The sequence below is a fragment of the Argiope bruennichi genome, chromosome 9 (assembly GCF_947563725.1).
Source record: "Argiope bruennichi chromosome 9, qqArgBrue1.1, whole genome shotgun sequence".
NCBI lineage: Eukaryota > Metazoa > Arthropoda > Arachnida > Araneae > Araneidae > Argiope > Argiope bruennichi.
In genome coordinates this window covers 113,520,736-113,536,484 of record NC_079159.1, presented here as the reverse complement: position 1 = coordinate 113,536,484, position 15,749 = coordinate 113,520,736, and the positions used below count along the sequence as shown (strand labels likewise).

The 15,749-nt window shown below is 31.0% G+C and overlaps 2 protein-coding genes across 2 annotated transcripts; both read right to left on the bottom strand.

Annotated features, from left to right (window-relative positions):
* Positions 1 to 105: 105 nt before the first annotated feature.
* On the bottom strand, positions 106 to 15,740 carry LOC129984488 (2',5'-phosphodiesterase 12-like). Its single transcript, XM_056094377.1, has 7 exons — positions 14,662 to 15,740; positions 13,427 to 13,551; positions 5,581 to 5,743; positions 5,350 to 5,482; positions 3,500 to 3,646; positions 2,966 to 3,080; positions 106 to 414 (listed from the first exon to the last, which is right to left on the bottom strand). Exons 1-7 carry the CDS (start codon positions 15,462 to 15,464, stop codon positions 152 to 154), a joined length of 1,749 nt encoding a protein of 582 aa, XP_055950352.1. The 5' UTR covers positions 15,465 to 15,740; the 3' UTR covers positions 106 to 151.
* On the bottom strand, positions 10,481 to 11,814 carry LOC129984489 (uncharacterized). The gene has a single exon (XM_056094378.1). It carries the CDS (start codon positions 11,647 to 11,649, stop codon positions 10,840 to 10,842), a length of 810 nt encoding a protein of 269 aa, XP_055950353.1. The 5' UTR covers positions 11,650 to 11,814; the 3' UTR covers positions 10,481 to 10,839.
* Positions 15,741 to 15,749: the final 9 nt, after the last annotated feature.

Sequence of the window (15,749 nt, the reverse complement as noted above, 5' to 3'; positions counted from 1 at the left end):
GATATAATTAAGATCTGTAAAGCAGATTATTATTTATTACATTTAACAAGACTATTATTTATTAAGACTATTATTTATTATTTATTAAATTAACAAGATTATTCCATATAAATATACAACAACTTAATAATAATAATAATTTATTAAAATGCTAAGATTTCTTCCATTGCATAGTACATATTAAAGCTATATGATCAGATGGAAAATATTCACTTGGTAACGCTTTTTGAGCTATGACTTGTTCATGCCTTGGCATTGGTACAACATCAGTTACTTTCAAAATGTCTTTATTATAAAAAATGTAATCTAGACAGCCTTTAAATTCTGCAGTGTAATTTGTATATTCAGGTGTCCCACAGGCACTATCTAAGCGTAAATTATGTTCAAGTACTGTGTCACCATTTGCATCAGAGCCTGCAGGAAAAATGAACAAATTTTGAAAAATGTGAAGCAAAATGAAACTAAATATAATCAATATGAAAAGTAATATTAAAAAAATACATACATCTATGGTGAAATATTTAGTCAAGATAAATTTAAATTCTTAGAAAAAAGTTTTCTTTACTTCTTAAAAATGTTTTTAAAATCACATACAAAACATGATATAATGACAGAAATGAATCTGATTGAAAATTTATTTTTTATTATTTTTATAAATTTTGAATTTTTTAAAAACTAATTTCATTTTTAATTCTATTTTTTTTTAAATATATACTGAATGTGTAAACCCTGATTTGTTATTTTCGTGCAATATCCAGCAAATTTCTCATTATTTAAAGAAATTTTAGAGTGCTTAAACTAGTGACCATATTCCTGTTTGTTGCAAAGCATTCAAGTTTTAATCTAAAATTACAGATTCTCAGCAACAAATATAGCATGAAGAACTAGGTCTCAAGTGAAAAAAACATAATATAAAGAATTCTATAAATTGAAGTATTTTTGTGATTTGGCATAGTGAAGTTCTCCTCTTTTCTAGAAAATTTGGGAATTTTTCAAGAATATACAAAAACCTTGCTGTAACCCCCAATCAGACAGATGGCTGTTATGCTTTTAATGAGTAATGTGACATGCAATCATTTTTGTTTTGATTGAGACAAAATTGCTACACTTGAACAAGAATATAAATCAATTTACAGAATAGTGTTCTGAATTTTTTCCGTGTTCTGTGAATGAGCTAATTTAAACTATATTTGTCTATTGAAAACTGCATTATTTTTGCTTCTATCGACTGTAAATAATTGTTCATAAAATCTGTAAATATTTTTCTATTTTTATGTTTTAATTAAAAGTTTATTCAATCCACAAAATTCATCCGACCTATAATAAGAGTCATGACTTAGGAATCAAGGGAAAGGAAGGGTATCATATCCCACACTGACATTTTTCAACAAAAAAGTCACCATCCAGAGTTGGGGCAACTAGTCCTTGAAACATTTCACCTGACCATCTTTGAAATTGATTCTTGATATTAACTGTGATAGTTAAAATAGGATTACAATTATTACTAATCATAAAGATAGTGACTTAGTAAATCAATTGCTCTAAGGTATTATTTGATTTAATATTTTCAAATGAATTGGAAAAACAGTTCAAGTAAAATTGTTTTTTTTTAAGCAAATTATGGCATAAGAGTTGATTATTATTTATTTTCTTGCATTTTTTTTATGTCCTTTAATTTTGTCATGTTATGCCATTTGTAAAGAAGAAACATTCACATGGCTAACTAATGCTTGGTTCCAAGATGAAATTAACATATCTATGTTTTTTTCCCCATTACATATTAGAAGCCTCCTTTGAAAATATCTACACCAATAATTAGTCTTCATTCACTCTATATTAGATAAGAACACATAGGAAGCTAAGGTGATTTTATCAATGGTTACCTATGTAACATTCATTTCCATGTACATAAGAACTAAAAAACAACTCCATGAAATTAAACAACTTTCGTTTCAAACTGACAGTCTAATACAGTTTCATTAAGCAAACTTTAATTAATGGTGCTTAAGATTACATTTTGATGGAATTTCTTAATTATTTTTTAATACAGCAGCATTATATCAAAGACTATTTAAAAACATATTGATATACAGTGAATTTTTTTTAAAATGGCAACAGGTTGTTACTGATCAGAGTATTAAATTATATCTACTGGGTTGTAGAGTATCAAATGGCATTAAATCTTGCAAGATTTTTCTCCTAAGTGAAAATTTCTGAAATTGGAGGCAAATGCAAGTATTTATTTGCAGCTTTATAGTCAGAAGCATTGATAATCAAGCTAGGCCTCATAGAAAAATACTAGTATGCATCCTCCATCATCCCCACACATTTTTAATAATCCCTTTCTATTATCGTGACATAATCTCTTTAAACACCTCCCAGTAATCTAATCCATTCCTTCAGTCTTTCTATTCCATTTACCATTTAGATAAAATAGTAGTAAAAATAAGTTCAACTAATACTGGCTCCATTACTTGTCAACAATAATGAAATAACCTTGAAAATTTAAGATTTATTTTACCCCTGCAGGATCCTTTTTGAACTTGCCATTTTGCCCTTCAAACCTCACTCTCTCTCAATGGGATCATGATGTTTACATTTCTCGTAACATTCTTTAATGTTATTTTAACCAGAATAATTTCTTTCTTGACAATTGATTTAACATAACAGGATATCTCATATGCATCACCAAATGATATATACATATATGCAATCATAAAGTCTTTATTTTACATTAAATATCAAAAATTAAAATTTACTATGATTTCAACATATTATTCTTAAAAAAAAAAAGAGAGGGAGAGAGAAAGATAAGAACAATTTTTTAATGATAAATTAATCTTGTAGGGAAAAATAGGCACCAGTACACTTAAAAAATTCAATTAAAGTTCATTCTGTCTGCCAAAATGTTATTCTCTGAAGCACTTTTTTTATATTAAACATTTTAGAGCACTATACAACTTACTTCTATTCCAATTTGCACTGCATTCATATTTTCCAGACATTAAAAAATTGTATGTTGGGGAATGGGGCAAGCTGTTAAAATCTCCACAAAATATAATCCCAGGTGATTGCAGATTCTGAAAAATAATTATATAATGTAAAAAAGAATTTCACTCCTCCAAAATTGCATACAAATGAATGAAGTTATTATGAACACATGAAGAGACAAACTCATAATATAAAAACAGGTATTTTTCTTTTAAAGATATATAAATGCATATAATAATAAATTTCAAAGGCAGTTATTTACTTTTAACAAGTTTGAAAACGACATTTTTATCTATACATAATTATACAAAATGAATATCAGCATTATATGAGTGGGGTATAATTATTGAATCACAAAATCCTGTGTTATTTAGGCACAAATTTGACTTGCATTAGCCTTTGAAATTGACATTCTAGGTTCTACAGTACACAAAATATTCACATATTAATACCCATGCATTATTTAGATATATACAGAAAAAAATATATCAATAAAATTCTAATTTACCTTTCTATTTACAGTATGCTCAATAAAAGCAGTACAAACAGCAGCTTGAATAAGTCTCACTTCAGGACTATCTTTATTTGAATATAAATGTGTATTAGCTACCAAAAGTTCATAACCTGGTAGATGAATGTGTTCAAGTAACAATAGCTGTAAGATAAAAACTATAAATTTAATTTAATCACAAGTAATAATTTAGGTATATTAAGTTTAGAATAAACATATTAGATACAATTTCACATAAAAATAGAACTATTGTGTTTCTTACATTTTTCTTTGTTAGTTCAGATATTAACTACATTTTTTAAAAAATTAGAAACAAAGCATTATAGAATTACATTACATAGGCATTACAGAAAGATTCACTTTGTTTTTAAACACTCATACAAATATTTCTAATAGTTAAAAAGTTGCGCTCAAATTTGTTAATTTAATCTGATTTTTTAAAAATACATACACCTTAGATTAGATTGATTATTATCAATTGTTAATATTTTATTTTCTCATTCCTAATTTTAAATATTATTTTCATAAGTTCTATAACAAATATTTATCTGTCTTATCATCCTCTAACCCCCTCCCCTTCTCCAAATAAGTTTATGGAATTGATATGAACACATCAGATTAAAAAGTCAGATTCTCACCAATAATGCAGCATTACACAATATCATCCTAGCCTTGAATTCATTTTTTGTTTAACTTTGTTAATAAAATGCATAATTTCTTACAAAAAAGTACCAAAATCTCACTTTTGTATGCACCAAAACAATTTTAATGCAGAATAAATTGACATTGTTAAATTTTTTCATTTACAGATTTTCCAAGATATTAAAGCTTACTTTCGAAAACATTAAATGACTATCAACACAAAAAGTTCAACGCAGAGATGATTTTGAATCTGTTTTTGAAATCTTCAAAATCGTTATAAATAAAACTGACAAAATTTTAAATAACTAAGGATTGAATGAAATATGTATAAATGCATGTAAACACATATCTTTTAAACATAAAGTAATAATAAAATTATTGAATTCATTCATACTGCTCTGTATTCATTCATAGAGATGTATACCTTTTTAATTTCTCAACATATTTTGTTTTTGTTTATGAAATGAGCATAAAATGTTTGGGAATAACTGTTTTTTATAGTTCTCTTTTATTTATTTGTTAACAATTGTCATTTTAATATTATTAACAAGACATTTTAATGCAGGCAATGGCCCTTGAAGAATTGGATTTATTTAACAAATAATGTATATAATATTTACTATAGAATGAAAATCCCTTTCAACAGAGTTTTGAGAGGGATTTTTGGATTTAAAAATTTAATAAGTATTATATTTCAATAAAACTAAATGGAATTTCATTGTCTTTACAATAATTATTTTTAATTAAAAATAAGACAAGCACATAAACTATAGGCCACATTTTTTTTATTTAATTGCTGTATTTTTATTCATTTGTAAGAATAGAACAATCAGATAGAGTTATCAGAGTTAAAACTACTGTCATTAATGTATGATCTTTTACTTTAGAGCAGCTTAACTGGAAAATAGTCCATTTACTTTACCTGATTAGCAATATTTTCACCCTAATGACAATATGTTCAAAGTTGCTGGGTTACTTTTTTTTTTTTTAAATTTCTATTTCAAATTTACATACAAGTTTCAAATTTTTTAAGGATAAAAAATACATTCTCAGCATATACAAAATTCAACTTATATTTGGAAACATACAATATTTCAATTTTCATTTCATTAACATATATAATCAAGATGGGTATCAATTTAAATGAATAACAATAAATAAGTTCTTATACTCATTTATATTCTATAAAAAATAAAATGATATACCTGAAGTACAGATTTTTGTGACAGTAGTTTATTCATATCTTTCAGATTTCCAGCAACTTTACTAAATAATTCACCATAAATGTGTTTTTCTTTCACTATTCTGTTTAATAAAATATCATATTTTCTTTTAAACCTAAAAAGAGAGAGAGGGAGAGATGGATATAGTTAAATTGCTTGGAATAAAGAAATCCAAAGATTGATGACTAAAAAAAATAAATGCTTTCTAAATACCTGAATTTAGAAGTTTGGAAAAAGGTTGCAACTCCTTCATATCTGTGACCACCTTTCTTAGTATAATAACCAGAATATCCTTTAAGATTTAAAATTGGTTCAAGATCTCTTTCAAATACTCTGTCTTCAACTTCTTGCAAACAAATTATATCACTTTTATACCCTGAAAATGATGAAATAATCTTTTTAAAAACAAAAACACTCAAACTGCAAACATGCACTTAATCATTTAATAAGTAAAGAGTAATTTTTAATTGTTATTACAGATATCCCAAATTATCTGCATAACAAAGAGTTTAATAAAAACTGTTGAGTGTTCTGAGGCTAATATGGTCCATATTAAGTACAAAGAATTCTCACTTTACATGTTCATCCTTTTTTTTTATTATTATTTTATATACAGTATCAAAATGCTTTATTTTTATATTTAATTTCCTACTTATTTTTTAGTTAATTACCTACATATTTTAAATACTTATATATTAATTTTTTCAATAATTCATTTCCATAATATTATGAAATCATCTTCATGATTTCTAGTAGATCAATTTCCTTACAAAGATGTTACATTTTAAAGATCACTTTGAAACTAAGAAAAATCATATTAAAAATCATCATTTCAATCATATTAATTTAAAAAAATCATTCATGATCTTTAAAAACATTTCACTCATCATATTAAATTTACTTTTAAACAAATACAACAGTATTTAAATTTTAGCATGGAAGAAAAAAAAAATTGCAACTTCAGATATAGTGACTGAGAGATTAGGTTATTTCTGACCATTTTGAAATGAGTGACAGCAGATGGTCAGCAAAGGTGGATTTGAGTATTTTGCAGCCCTAGGCAATGCACATTATGAAGCCTAAATTTTAAAAGGATAGTCAGTTTAGACTCACACTTCAACTTTCTTTAACATGCTAATGATTTATTTTGATTTTTTTTTATTGATTTTGTGAATATTTATTTGCTTTCATTCATCTATTATGCTTCCAGGCTGCCCAACATCCATATCTGCACATAATATTATCGAAGCAGATGTTCAGCTTTATAAACATTCTATAACTTAATATTATCCAAATATCAGGGGTGTTTGTGGGACCCCAAAAAATCCCCTGAAACTTTTACGGACTTACTACCGGCATTTTGGAGATTCGAGAAGGGGGGAGGGGAGAAATGAAAAATTACAATTATGAAGTATTGAATGACCTAATTATAAAAGTTCAATGAATTACTTTTTTTGCAAAATTAATAACCATAAACTTTCAAACATATAAACTACTACATTTTATGCAAATATTTTAAATTACCTGAATTAATTCTTTTAAAAAAATTATCTAATTTCTGCTGCTTTTTTTTATTTTCTGATGTTTGTGGGCTTGTCTTTCTTTTGTGGTGAATTTCATAATTGCAGGAAGGTTGACTTTTATTTTCCTCATTTACAGTTGAAGAAATTTCCTCGAGAACTACACATGCAGAGGTAGAAGCAGTTTGCTTTTCTGCTAATGTAGAAGATTTTTCAGAGACTTTTATAGGTGACTCATCTGAAATACATGTTTTTAAGTCCTCTTGATATGTTTTCCAACTTCTGTTCATATTCAGTAAGAGATCTTTGCGAATTGGATCAGTCATTGGATTTTTTGAGCCATATTTTTCACATGAGGTTTCTTTAGAAGCCATTAAATCATATTTAATAGTCTGCACTGCATCTAGGGAATCAATCTTAAGAGAGGTTCTATAGTCAGTGACAAGAGTATCCATTAAGTTGAATGCACTTTGCACTAAAGGGCTGTGGGATGTTTTAGTGGAGAAGGTTGCAAATTGGGATAGTTAAGTTACATCCACACATAATGAATGAGCGACGACTTTTTTTATATAAAAATAAACATCTTTTAATTTTTAACGCTAACACATCGACAGACAACAGATTTTTGTGAAAGACCGGAAATTTTATCTTTTTAATTCGCACAGCTTGCGCGCTTGATCGTAGATAACTGCTTCGTACTTCCGGTGCGCAGTTAGGAAAATAGTTTTTCGAATACAGTCATTTTGATGGAAGCAGGATCGCCACAGTACTCCCCCCTCTAGTAGTGCAGCAGGCACTGAAGTTAGAGGTAACGAGTGTTGAAGCGAACTCGTCGGCCAGATCTGGTCACATAAGGTACTGGAGTAGAATTTGTAGGTGACACAGGACTCGATGGAGACAGTTCAGGTACTGGTTTTGGTGAAGTCGGAACTGCAACTGGTGGTGATATTGCTGGTGCAGAGGACTGGTGAGAGTTCTCGAAGAACGCAGGCTTTAAGCGATCAATGTTGATCGTGGACTGTTTGCCGTTCTTTTCAATTGTGAACATTTTATCAGTTCGTTTGAGTACGAGGTATGGTCCATCGTATGGCGCTTGTAAAGGTTTTTTAACAGCATCGTGGCGCACGAACACATGTGAGCAAGTGTCCAGAGCTGGATGAACGAATACTTTCTTGGTGTCATGAGGTGCAGTAGCAACAGGTTTAAGTTGATCCATCAAGGTCCGTAAATTTATTAGGAACTCATGAGGCTCGACGTTAATTGAAGGGGATTCAAAAAATTCTGATGGTAGTTTAAGGGTTGAGCCATATACTAGTTCGGCCGATGTGCACTGTAGATCTTCTTTTAATGCGGTTCGGAGTCCGAGCAAAAACCAAAGGAATTGATTCGGTCCATTTCGTAGATGCATAACATCGGAGGCTTTGTTTAAGAGATCGATGGAATCGCTCGACTATTCCATTGCTTTTTGGGTGGTATGGGGTCGTTCGGATCTTTTGGACACCCAAGAGTTTGCTGAGCAAAGAAAACAAGTTGCTTTGGAATTGTCGTCCTTGATCTGTCGTGATTATTGAAGGCAAACCGAAGCGTGAGATCCAATGAGTTATGAATGCACGCGCAACAGTTTCAGCAGAAATATCAGGAATGGGAATTGCCTCAGGCCATCGTGTGAAACGATCTATGCAGGTAAGTAGGTATCCGCAATTGTTTGAAGGTGGAAGAGGTCCTACGAGATCTAGATGAACATGATCGAATCTGGCTGCAGGTAATTGAAAAGATTTAAGAGGACTATTGGTGTGTCTAGCTATTTTAGATTTTTGGCAATCTAGACATGAACGGGTGAAATTTGAAATGTCCTTTTGCATGGACGGCCAAAAGAATCTCTCTGAAATCAAATGTTTAGTGGCACGGATACCTGGGTGGGAAATATTGTGCAAAGATAGAAAAACTTTCTTTCGGAAAATTTCTGGGACGTAAGGTCTAATTTTGTTTTGCTTGACATCACAGTAAAGTTTAGATGAATTGGGGTCGGTTGAGAGAGGTTTTAAACAAAGTGACAGTTCATTCTTTGCCAAAATAGTCTGAAGTTCTTCATCAGATGCTTGTGCTTCCGCCATGGCAGAAAAGTCTATTTTTGGTAACTGTATTTCATTAATACGAGATAAGGTATCAGCTACAACGTTTTTTGAGCCCGATACGTGCCTGATGTCGGTGCTGAATTGTGCAATGAAATCAAGGTATCTTAGTTGTCTTGGAGAAGAGGAGTCAGATTTTTTGGTGAAAGCAAAAGTAAGAGGTCGATGATCTGTAAATATTATGAAATTTTGACCTTCCAACAAGTGTCGAAAATGTTTGATAGTTGCATATATCGCCAAAAGTTCCCTATCATACGTACTGTATTTACGTTCTGAGGGCGTAAGTTTTCGGGAATAAAATGCTAGAGGTTGTTGACCATTAGACGTAGTTGTATGGAGGACAGATCCGATGGCTGAGTCTGAAGCATCAACCATGATAGATAATTGCTGGTTAGGTGAATGGAAGTTCAAAGTAGCTGCATTTGCAATATCAGATTTGCATTTTTCGAAAGCTTCTGTAGTGAGGTCAGTCCAAGGAACAAGTCGCTTATCATTCTTTTTAGAGTTTTTTAAAAGTTCGTGTAGGCTAGCTTGAGTCTGAGCGGCATGAGGCAAAAATCGACGGTAAAAATTGAGCATGGCCAAGAAACGCTTTAGCTCAGATATATTTTGAGGTTTGGGAAAATCAGAAATGGCTTGAACTTTTTCCGGTAAAGGTTTCACGCCTTCAGATGTAATTAGACAACCTAGAAACTTTACCGATTGCTTCCCAAGGACGCATTTTGACGGGTTTAGTTTCAATCCGTGCTGAGATAATCGTTCAAATACTGTTTTTAAATGTTGTTTGTGCTGTTCTACATTATTTGATGCAATCAGTATGTCATCAAAATAAGGAATGCAGAAATCTAAATTTGACAAAACTTGATGTATATAACGTTGAAAGGTTTGTCCCGCGTTTCTTAAACCAAAGGGCATATAAACATATTCAAAAAGACCAAATGGGGTTGTGATTGCTGTTTTTGGAATGTCCGCTGGGTTAATAGGAATTTGATGATAAGCTCGGATCAAATCCAGGGTGGAGAAAATGGTTTTATTGAAAAACATTTGAGTGCAATCTTGAATATGAGGAACTGGGTATCTATCAGGAACGGTAATTGAATTTAAACGACGGTAGTCGCCACACGGTCTCCATTCTCCATTAGACTTTTTCACCATGTGTAGAGGACTTGCCCATGGGCTACTAGAAGGACGGATAATACCTTGAGACATTAAAAATTCAAATTCCTGACGTGCAATTTTTAGCAACTCGGGAGATAAGCGACGAGGTCTCGAAAATACTGGTTGACCAGTTGTTTCAATAAAGTGATGTATTTTAGTTGATACTTTGCTTTTTGTTGGTTGAGATGGATTAGTGAGGTCTTGGAATTGCGATAAAATGTCATAGAATTCTGAATCACCAAGCAAAATGGATATACCAGAAGTTAATGAATCTGTGTTTGTATATTTGCCTTGAGTGGTTAATTTAGTTATGCCATCAATCAAACAACCACTTTTAACATCAACCAAAAGATTATAGTGTTTTAAAAAATCAACACCTATAATTGGTTGGTTCACATTTGCAATTATGAAAGACCAAGTAAAATTTCGCCGTAAATTTAAGTCTAGCGTAAGGCGTTTTTTACCAAAAGTAGCTATTTTTGTGCCATTAGCAGCTAAGAGGAGTAATTCATTAGAGGAATCAGCTTTAGGAGCATAATTGTTTGGTAAAACAGATACGTCTGCGCCTGTATCCACTAAAAATTTCCATTTACTAACTTTATCGGCCAGCATAATTCTATTAACTTTGCGATCGTGGCCAAGGCCAGTGGACGACCGCCGATTTAGTTTCCCGAATTCTTGAAAGAGCAAGGCAAACTACATTTTTTTGCTTTTGTGCCAAAATTTGTATGATAAAAGCAAATGCCATCAGCAGGTTCTTTATATTTTTTTAAGCGATCACGAGAGCAACTACGACTGTTTTTAAAAGGTCGATTTCTATTTCTGCTTTGAGAGCGTGATTGGCGCATTGTTGTAGTAAGCTCGCCAACTAAAGTCGTCAAATGGGCGACTTGTTTTTCAAGTTGGGCTATTTGATTATTCGAAGATTGAGGAGTAACGGAATTAATGTTTGAATAGCCAGCCAAATCATTTATTTTATCTGCAACTGATGCTAAACCAGCTAAATCTTCATTCAAAGCAGTTAAAATAGTTTGTGTGCTGTTTGGCAGTCTTCCGAGCCAAAGAGATTTTAAGAGAGGCTCGCCAACAGCATCGCCCGCCAATGTTTTCATACGAGCTAATAACTGAGATGGTCGTTGGTCGCCAAGTTCTAGGCCTTGTAGCAGCGTACGTATTTTCGAAGCTTCACTTTCAGAATGCAACTCAATTAAACGTTTTTTTAATGTTGGATATTTATCAGTATCAGGAGGTTTCAATATTATATCGCTTACACAATTCAAAATATCAGAATCAACTGCAGAAACAACATGATTAAATTTTGTATCGTCAGCAGTAATTCCCGCCAAGGCGAATTGCGCCTCAAGTTGAACAAACCATAATGCAGGGTTAGCTTTCCAGAAAGGCGGAAGTTTGACGCCAACACGAGAAACTGTTGCGTCGTTGTTGGCGGAATTTGGAGTATCTCCTGGCATGTTTTATTCAAGAAATCAAAGGCACGTTATAAATATAATTTCACAAAACTGCTTTGAAATACGAAAATAAAAATAATATACTGATAATCAGAGTAAATAATATGAAAATGCTAATCCAAATTATATAACAGAAGTTCCGATGGAAATTATTTAGGCTGTGAAAATAGAAACAATATTCAACGATACGCTTACCGCCATTAGGAAGAAATGCGCTATGGCGCCATTTAATGCATAAAGAAAACTGGGAAAGTTATCCTTTCACTTTTCGGGTCACCAAATGTGGGATGTTTTAGTGGAGAAGGTTGCAAATTGGGATAGTTAAGTTACATCCACACATAATGAATGAGCGACGACTTTTTTTATATAAAAATAAACATCTTTTAATTTTTAACGCTAACACATCGACAGACAACAGATTTTTGTGAAAGACCGGAAATTTTATCTTTTTAATTCGCACAGCTTGCGCGCTTGATCGTAGATAACTGCTTCGTACTTCCGGTGCGCAGTTAGGAAAATAGTTTTTCGAATACAGTCATTTTGATGGAAGCAGGATCGCCACAGGGCCATGGAAGCAGCTAAGGCAGGCTTTGACCAATTTAGCCAATGTAGGATACTTATAATCATTTGTGAAATCATCTTTTAAATTAAAAACTTTAGACCAATATTTATCAATTGTACACTTGACTTGATTTCCACTTTCATCAGATGTGTAGAGCATTTCTTTGGTGATATCAATATCACTCTGGTGTAACCTTATTTCAGCTTCTACTTTTGACTTTTCATTATCACTAAAAATATGGGACATAAAAGATGATAATTTTTCAAAAGCTAATATTGTACTGGTTTTACCTCTTAGCTCTGGATCTAATGCTGTAAAACTAATTAGATATGAATTTTTAAGGGGTAATTTCTGTTTCATATGCTGAAATTTCAAAGTGAAATTCTCTTGCGTACATAAATAAAAAAATATTTAAATAAGCGAAACGAAAAATTCACACGTGCATCAATAAATGAAACGAAAATTTTACACAGCGGAGAAAAAAAAGTTGCGAAGCGATCAATGACAAATAGCTAATACGGCAAAAAATCCCCCTTCTCTACTTATTGGCGCCACGCCTGGAGAGATAAGACCTTTGAACCCAGAGTCACGTGATCACACATCTGGTCGAACGAAGTCTCTCCCTTTTTTTTTTCTGCCGCGCCTACTTGCCGAAAAGAATCCAGAAGAGAATGTCCGAGAACCGGGGGAATGAGTCAAAGGAAAGAACAAAAAGGAAGTTTTTTCCCCCTTTTCACGCATTATCACTGCCTTTGGAGAAAGAAAGGAAAAGTTTTCACCACACACACTGACCTTGCGTTTTCTGCTTTCAAAGCAAACAAAATTACCCAGATCAAAATAAATAATTCATTATTATTCCTACTTCCTTTTGAACGACGATCCCCGGAATTTCCGGGTATCGAAATTCAAAATCCCCGGAATTCCGGGGTTTCCCCGGAGCACAAACACCCCTGAAATATTTTATCATTTACAGAATTTGTATTTTTTATTAACTATTGATTAGACAACTAGGATAATAAAGCTTTTCTTTAATCTGATATCAGTATACAACTAGAGCAATTAGAATTAGTTTGTCTAATTGGAAATTCACCATTGTTTTAAGTCCCATGAACTTGTTCAAAACAGCTCTTTTTTAAGATATAATGCAAAATATACTCAAATGATCAGATTCTCTATACAACACAGAGGGTTTAAATGAAAATTTTTTTAAATAGTTACCTATTAATTCTTTCAATAATATTTGCTTTCGATAATAAGTATCTCTTGCTTTCTTTGAAGAATATGGAAACTTATTTTCTTCAACATACATCTTTGCTAAAACATTGTAGGTAAGACATCGGATGCTAAAAAAATTAAAGCAAATTTCAAATAAAGGTAATATTAATTTGCATTTTGAAAAAATTTTAATTTTCTTTTTGTCTATTTTAAAACTGTTAACATTTTATAAAGCATAGTAAAAAACTCAGAGCTTTAAAGAAAGCCTTTAATGTATCATACAAACTTGTCATCTACTATAAATTTTTTTTAATATTTCTTTGCCCTTTTAAAATTTCAAAGCCATATCTACATAGGGAGAAAAATAGATTAAAAAATTTGTAATTAATATTTATGGCTTTTTTTTTTTTTTTTTTTTTTTTTTACAAAACAAGATAATAAAAGGTCTATGGCATAACTCTAAAATAAGATTTAAAAAATATTTTTATTTAAAAATTTATCAGCAGTAAAATATCAGTTATAAAAAAAATAGAGAGAAAAAGAAAATGTATTTGCATAAGTATGAGAGTATCTATTTTCACTTTTTCAATTATTCAAACATATAAAGACACACAAATATCAGTAAACCTAAGCACAATTTATACATATTCAACCATCCTACCTTATCCTACTACTACCAATAATATATTTTAATGTAAGCTAAGTATTTTATATTATAATTTGACTTAAAAGAATTATCCTCAAATACCTTCTTCATTCCAACGGGCATTGTATCAGTTGAAAAAGAGGTGCTATCACCAGAAATAATATGCATACAATATTTGTAAGTTTATTTCTAAAAAGAAGCCAAAACAAACTTTAATAACAATTTACAAACTTTACTAATAATGTTATTTTTACTTTGTACAATTTTATTCATTGATACTTTTCTGCTTACGAAAAATAGCTACTGATGCAATGCCTCAAGCTTAGCAACTTTTCAAAGAAAGATAGAAAAATAAAATTGCAAGCACTGTTAGAAATGGTTGGAGAATTAAAGCATGTATATTTATTTTAATTACTGTTAGAGATAACTGAAAAAGGATGTTTAGCACCATAAATTACAATTAGAGGATACTTTTTCAAACCAACAGAAAGTCATCATTTTTACCATAAACCTGCAACTAGAAAAAAAAAATATGGGAAACATAACCTTAAAAATCTACAATGTATTAATTTCAATTTTATTTTATACTTGCCTGTCATCTTCACAAAAGCAATTTGTGTTCTCTTGCCTTTCTTCAAATGGAAACTTATCAGGTGCAACTTCAACAACTGTCTTAGATTCAACAGATGATTCCAGACCCCTTCGACCATCTTGCACTGGAGTGCAAACAACCTTCAAATAACAACCAACATCCTCAGTACATGTGAAGTAGATATAACCTTCATGAATTTTTTTCCAATACTTTCCATTTTCCTCAATAACATCATTATCTATTAACTGATTAATAGAATTTGCTTCTGTGGAACGATACCATGTAAAGGTAGATTCTTGTAGAGAGGCACATTCAAAAATAAAATGAGGTCGTATTGCACACCCAGATAAAATGTATTCCGGTAAATTTAAGTTTTTAACAGTAGGAGGATTGTAACTGACTTCATAAACAATATCGCCAATATTCAATGCTGAAGCTCGAGACCATGCTTCAATATTAGGCATATTACAATCAACTACGGAATCTTTTTGCATTAAAGAGACGTCTATTTCTTTAGAGATATCATTTTGTATACTTCTACCGCTAGCAGAATAGTATTGTCTAATAATTTCTTTTTTATGATGAAGTTCTGCTTTCAGCTTAATGCGAGTCAATGTTTCTTCTACTTTTTCATCCTTTGGTCTTTCGAGTTTAAAGTGATGATCAAAATATGTAAAGAAAACTCTTATACCCTCCTTGTCACTTACAACTTTTACCAAAGGAATATTTTTCGCAGTAGATGAAGAATTCCTATAAAAATACTTAGTGACATGATTTAAGACAAAATATCGGAATGCGTGCATTTTTCAAGGAAAAAAATCTAAATGAAGAAACAAGCCAGTAATATTTTATCGCCAATAAATTAATTCCCCCCGCGTTTCTTCTAATCATGTAATTTCTTATAACTTCCACTATTTACACAAAATAAATTTAAATCGATAAAGAATTCTTTATTCTTAATCATTCAATGAATCTAAAAATTAGCCGCGTTGTAATTAAACAAATTTTTGAAAATCAACAAAGAAATATATAATTTTCTAAAACACATGCGATGCAAGTTTTTTTATTTACGTTAACATTGCGGGCTT